Source organism: Cajanus cajan, chromosome 3 (assembly GCF_000230855.2).
Source record: "Cajanus cajan strain Asha chromosome 3, NIPB_CcT2T_4, whole genome shotgun sequence".
NCBI classification, from domain to species: Eukaryota; Viridiplantae; Streptophyta; class Magnoliopsida; order Fabales; family Fabaceae; genus Cajanus; species Cajanus cajan.
The window spans coordinates 73,628,328-73,634,564 of NC_138519.1; the positions used below are offsets into that span (position 1 = coordinate 73,628,328).

The window sequence follows — 6,237 nt, forward strand, 5'->3', positions numbered from 1 at the left end:
CTCCAAGGCAGGTTCACCTTATTGTGTTCCAGTATCATTTGATTCAAACGGGTAAATTTTTTATTTCTTAATCAATAATTTTTTTATATAATATTAAAAAATGATTTTTGTAGTTGTTCATTATTCTAGATTAAAAATGGTCTAGTGTTGAAATAAAATTATGTTTGTACACAAGCACAATCGCCCACTTCAACATTTAGACATGTCTTTGATTTATGAATTAAGAGATTGTTTACTTTATAATCTTATTTCAACTGGATCTTATGCTTGGTAAAATAAATAATTAAACAACAATTTTTTTAATATTATATCATAAAATTATTGATTAAGAAATTAAAAAAAAAAAAAAAACTGTTTAAATCAAATGTACTTGGAGTGCAACATAAGATGTATCTGCCTTAGAGTTATTAGATGGTCATAAACCATGTACGGTGAACCTGGATGATATATAGAGTAGATCATTTGTTCTTGTAAAAGTATGGTGGCTAAGTCTTTGCCACATTCCAGAGATCAAAATATCCTACAATGGAAGCAGGTTCAATTAAGAAAAAAAAAATGAAAAGATGAGGGAATCTCATCATCATCAAGTCTTAGTTTGGTATTGTGAAAATGAGAAAAGATGAACTTCTCGATTTATAATTGAAACTCATGTATGACACCAAGTTTAATGTTTAGAGGATGAAACTATGTTTGTTGTGTATGATACTTTTTGTTATTTTGTTCTCTCTTTACATAATTTTCAAATTCTTGTCATTTTAAAAAAAATACTTTAATGCAAATTGTTTACCATACTATAATCTTTGTTAAATATAACTTATTACTTTCATTTTGAGATGCTAACTCTTCTATATGAAATTAAAACTTTTATAGGCATTATTATATTTTAAAAGTTCTCAAAGTATTTGGCATACTTTCGCATGGCTTGTTTACCATACATTCGTACTTTCACATGGCTTGTTTAATTACTACTAAAGTTTTCAAATTTTATTGTTTATCAATTTTATTAAAAAATCGACATAATGACAATAGATTCTAAATTTTGACTTGGATTTTTGGAATGTCATAGTTGCACTGCTTCCATAAGATTTTAAAAGAAAAGAACCGTATGTAATATATATATATATATATATATATATATATATATATATATATATATATATATATATATATATATATATATATATATTAATTTAATAAAATAATAATTGGTAACTAGTTGCTTAGAATAATATATGAATGAATTTTCTTAACTAGATAGACTTAACACTAACCATTTAATTGATTAATATATTAATAGTTAAATTATATTTCTATTCTTTTATATGATATCAAATTTATAATTTTAGGTTTCTAATTTTTTAAAATCTATAATTTTAACCTACTTGTCAAATGTTCATTTATTAATTGTTAAAATTGTAATATTAATTATGATATGATATTAAGTAAACGAAGTCAGAAATAAATTTAATAACATGTAAGTTAAATTTTACTTTTATTTTTTTAACTCAAAATAATAATAAAATAAGATAAAAATGATAATTAAAAATGTAATTTAACTAATTATTAATAATCATGTTATCTATCTAATGTTATATCATCACTAATATTATAATTTTAACAATAAATAAATGAACATCTAGCGAAGAGACAAAAATTATGAATTTTATAAAATTGAAGAAATAAAATTGTAGAAATAAAAATTATGGGACCAAAAATGCATATATGATATTATAAAAATATCAAAAGGGAAATTTAGTTTATATTAATCTTTTCATTTATGTTCAATTTTGAATAAAATCAATATCAAATTATAAGAATATAATTAAAAATAAGATAAAACTTAAATACACTTTCTTAAACGTACGTTCTAACGTGATTGATGTTGTTGTTTAACGTGATTAACATCAACAATATACATTTACATTTAACATAAATTTTATTAATATACATTTATACATATTGTAGAGATTTAACTTCAATTCTAATGGGAGAATACCATCTACTATACTTAAAGGAATTGTATTTAAGTTGTCTTTAAAAATACTATTACATGTGTTCTTCTTTGTTAATAGTCATTGTTATACACAAATCAATAAACACAATATTTTTTTTTTTTTTACCATACAATGATTATAATATTTTTGATGAAGCCCTCTTTCATTTTATTTTGATAAGCGTAAATTAATTAATAGTTAGATAAAATATATAGAAATAATAAATAAAATAGTAATTAGTATAGTCTTAAACTTAAAAAAAAGACATATAAATAGAAATATAATTTTCCTAAAAAAAAGAGAGAACAAAAGTAGTAATCAGTATAAATAAATAATTTGGAGCCAAAAACTAGGTACATAAATCTCCATAACAAAAATCAGTAAAGACATTTCACAGCAAACAAATAAAACTCTATTAATGCAAAATGCAGGAAAAAAAAAAGCAGAAACACACTAATATGCAAAACAAAACTACTAAACATGCTTCTGTAAGTTCCTCACCCATCATGTAAAAGTACAAGTACAAGGTTCAAATTGTGGACAATGCTTCACTTCACTTTCACTTACAATATTCAATATACACAAATGTTTTTGTAAGAACAAGGAGCAAATTCAATTCCCAGCAACAACATACCCTATCCCTCCCTCTCTCTCACTGCCCCCAAAATTAAATAAATAATAATAATACACAATTCTCTTTTATTCACCAATATACAAAAAAAATCATAAAATAATACATAACCACTACCTTCCAAGTTCCATGTTGTTATAATAGCAGTTGTCCACCATGAGACGACGTCGTCGCACCGCCAACCAACAAAGGCTTCAGCCTCTCCTCCCACACAGCCCTCAACTCCAGGGCGTCGCCGCCCCTCCTCCGGACCTCCACCACCGTGAGCTCCGGCGTGAGGCGGTAAACCTCCACCCCGATCCCGAACCTCCCGTTGAGCCCTTCCAACTCGACCCCACACTCCTTCTTCCAGCGCACCGCCATCCCCGCGGCGGCCCCGGCGTCCTCCGCGGCGGCCAGAACCCTCTCCGGCGACTCAGGCGTCACGAGCCGCTCCCCCTCGACCGAGGCGCCGAACAAACCGGACAAATCCAAACCGGAAGAGAAACAAATGATGTCAAAGGCGTTCAAATCGAGCACCCTCTCGTCCTTGGGCCCGAACCGGACCGAACCGGGTTGGTAATCCTCCTCGTGAAATTTGATCTCTTTGTAACCCTTCTTGAACCACGGGTCACGGGTCATGCCATCCACGGTGATCCTCGTTTCCGGGTTGGTGTCCAGCAACTTCGCCAAAAACCGCCGCAGCTCCGGCGACATCCACCGCGGACACCGGAACTCGCCCTTGTAGATTTTCTTATACATTACCATCAAATTCGGGTCGTTGAAAGGTAGGTAACCCGCTGCCAGAACGAACAAAACCACCCCGCATGACCATACATCAACCTTGGCACCATCGTAACCTGAAAACATGCAATTTCTTCAAAAATTAACAATTTTTTCATCTAAAATGTAGTATTTGATCTGAAGAAAATTAAATTGTATAAATCTAAATCCCAATTTTGTGAGTGTAGCAATTTTGTCTGCAATTTGCTATAGTGACAAAATAAGGATCCGAATTTAAAACTTTAGTATATGAATGTGACATTATGAAAGGTAACCTTTTTTGGCCAAAATCTCGGGTGCCACGTAAGCAGGGGTGCCGCAAAGAGTGTGGAGCAGTCCATCGGGTCGGATCTGATCCCTGACGGCACTCAAGCCGAAATCGGAGACCCGGAGATCCCCATTCTCGTCGAGGAGTAAATTTTCGGGCTTGAGGTCACGGTGGAAAACGCCGCGGGAGTGGCAGTAGCCGACGGCGGAGATGAGCTGGTGGAAGTACCTGCGGCTGAGATCCTCGGAGAATCTGCCCTTGGATATTTTGGCGAAGAGTTCCCCTCCGCGAACGAAGTCCATGATGAAGTAGATTTTGGACTTGGTGGCCAGCACCTCGTGGAGGCGCACGATGTTCGGGTGGTGGAGCCTGCTCATGATCGCGATCTCGCGCTTCACGTTCCCGGCCAGGCCCGTTCCGGCCAGCTTCTTCTTGTTTATGATCTTAACGGCCACGCTGTGCCCCGTTTGCACGTTGCGGGCGTAGTGCACCTTCGCGAACGCGCCGCACCCCAGCATGCGCCCGAGCTCGTATTTCCCGAACAGCGCGCCGTTCTCCGCCGCCTGTGCCGCCGTGGCCTCGATCTCCGGCATGGTTGCGCAGGCGATGCCAGAGACCGAATGAACGTACACTAGAGCCCAAACTGAATGGTGGGTTATGCGATTGGAGGGGCCAATTGAAATGGGTCGCTTGCAGAATTCGATTTTTTCTTTTTTCGGGGGGAAATGAGGTTGTGTTGCTGAGTTTTTTTTTTCTTTTTTTTTTTCGGTTCTTTGGGGGAAATGTGGGGGTTTTGGTTTTTGGTTTGTTGGGCACGACGGGTTGGGAGGGAAGACAGAGGATTGTGAGGTGGTGTGGGACCCACGTCACACGTCACACGTCACACGTCACACGTCGCACGTGCGTGGAGATGGAGTTGATTTTGTCTTTGAATTTTGACACGTGTCGATGCTTATGCTTACGTTTTGGTGCATGAAAACGAGAATGGACGGTGCTTTCTTCGCTGTTTATTTCTTGTGTTTCGAATGCGTTTATGCGTTTAATTTTCGGCAATCATTGGTCGTTGGTCGGTTGTACAATGGACTAATCAGAATTATGAACACATGTAATTGAGATGGGTGTAATGCTATTCATATTACATCGTTAGGGTTTGAAATCTTCTTGTATGTACTTTGAACATTAGTTTCAAGATATTTTTTTTATCTAACTTGTGATTAAAAAAATATTATTTTCATTCTTATATATATATATATAAGACTGTCTCCTATGATAACAATCTTTTATAATTATCATATACGTTAAACTATATCTTATTTAAAATATTTTTATTTAATTAAAAATTCTTTTAAATAAAAAACAATAAAATTTTGAAATTAATTAGATAAAAACTCTCTTTCATTAAAATTGGAGAAACTAAATAGATACATAATATCTCTCTTTCAAATATTAATTAATTAAGTAAAAAATAATTAAATAAAAAAACATTAATTTAAGATACGTTAAGAGTAATTTTGAAAAAAATAGTTTAAATTATTGATAAATTGAATGCTCTTAATTAAATTAATTAATTTTTTAATGAATATAATTAAATTAGTTAATTATTTTGGGAAAATTGTGCTTAAATTGATCTTCTATTTTGGGAATGAAATTTGTTTATATCATCAACCCTCTGTTACTTAAAACTTATTATGGTTTCTAAATCAATTCAAGCTTGATAACAAATAAAATATTATATTTGTTTATATAATTATGACTTTTATACACAATTAGCACAATCAAAATAAGGTGGTCGATAATGTTGACAATGTAATGAATTGTGTTTTGAAGGCGCAGGTAGGTCAATAATGCAAATGAAGCCTGAAAAATTCCAAACCACAACTGAGAGCAAAGTGGGTTTTGGAATATATTGTCGGAAAATTGAGAAACATGCTTCATGAAGGCTAATGATGTGATAACAATATTTGAAAGGGCATAGAAACAATGGTTTGCACTATGCACAAATAGTACATAATTTGGATTATTAATTTCCAGTATTAACTTTTTCCATCACTTGTCTTCTTTTAAAGCATGATTTTAGCTTTGATTGTCTTTTCCCGCCTTTGCTTTTCTGGACAAAATCTATCTTGTTTACTGTTTGACATTTTAATATTAATTTTTAATTACAATGAGTTTAGATGTATATTTTTAATCATATTTGATAATTTGAAAGTGATTTTATTTAACTTTAAAACAAATGATCCTAACTTAATTAATTAAATAATGTGTGTAAATTGATGTAACATTCTTGATATTGAATTAAATTTCTATAAATAAAGTAAACAAATAAATGATAATTTAGTAATTAGGATTTGTCACTATATATTAGATAAATAAATAGTGAGCTATTAATTATAGGAGTTAAAATAATATGTATAAAGTTGTTTTAAGTTCAAATTTTGTTGTCACCAATAGAGTATATAGTGCATTGAATATCACTTTGATACGAAGAATGTATTCAAAAATTTCTTTCTTCATGTTTAGTAATTATGTGTGAAGCATTCTTGCACCCACATGTGTATATTTGCATTGAAATGATTGTGCAA

The 6,237-nt window shown here is 32.5% G+C and overlaps 1 protein-coding gene and 1 long non-coding RNA gene across 2 annotated transcripts; one reads left to right on the forward strand and one right to left on the reverse strand.

Annotated features, from left to right (window-relative positions):
• Nucleotides 1-2,528: 2,528 nt before the first annotated feature.
• Nucleotides 2,529-4,248, reverse strand: LOC109795121 (CBL-interacting serine/threonine-protein kinase 11-like). The gene is made up of 2 exons (XM_083071269.1): nucleotides 3,658-4,248; nucleotides 2,529-3,459 (listed from the first exon to the last, which is right to left on the reverse strand). Exons 1-2 carry the CDS (start codon nucleotides 4,246-4,248, stop codon nucleotides 2,761-2,763), a joined length of 1,290 nt encoding a protein of 429 aa, XP_082927395.1. The 3' UTR covers nucleotides 2,529-2,760.
• Nucleotides 3,324-4,811, forward strand: LOC114915829 (uncharacterized). The gene is made up of 2 exons (XR_003803999.2): nucleotides 3,324-3,459; nucleotides 3,658-4,811. It is a non-coding gene; the product is annotated as an uncharacterized LOC114915829 (long non-coding RNA).
• The last annotated feature ends 1,426 nt before the right edge of the window (nucleotides 4,812-6,237 follow it).

Coding starts and splice junctions, on each gene's coding strand:
- LOC109795121 (XM_083071269.1), bottom strand. CDS start 4,248: ATGCCGGAGATCGAGGCCACGGCGGCACAGGCGGCGGAGAACGGCGCG. Junction 3,460..3,657: donor TTTTGGCCAAAAAAGGTTAC/CTTTCATAATGT, acceptor TTTTCAGGTTAC/GATGGTGCCAAGGTTGATGT.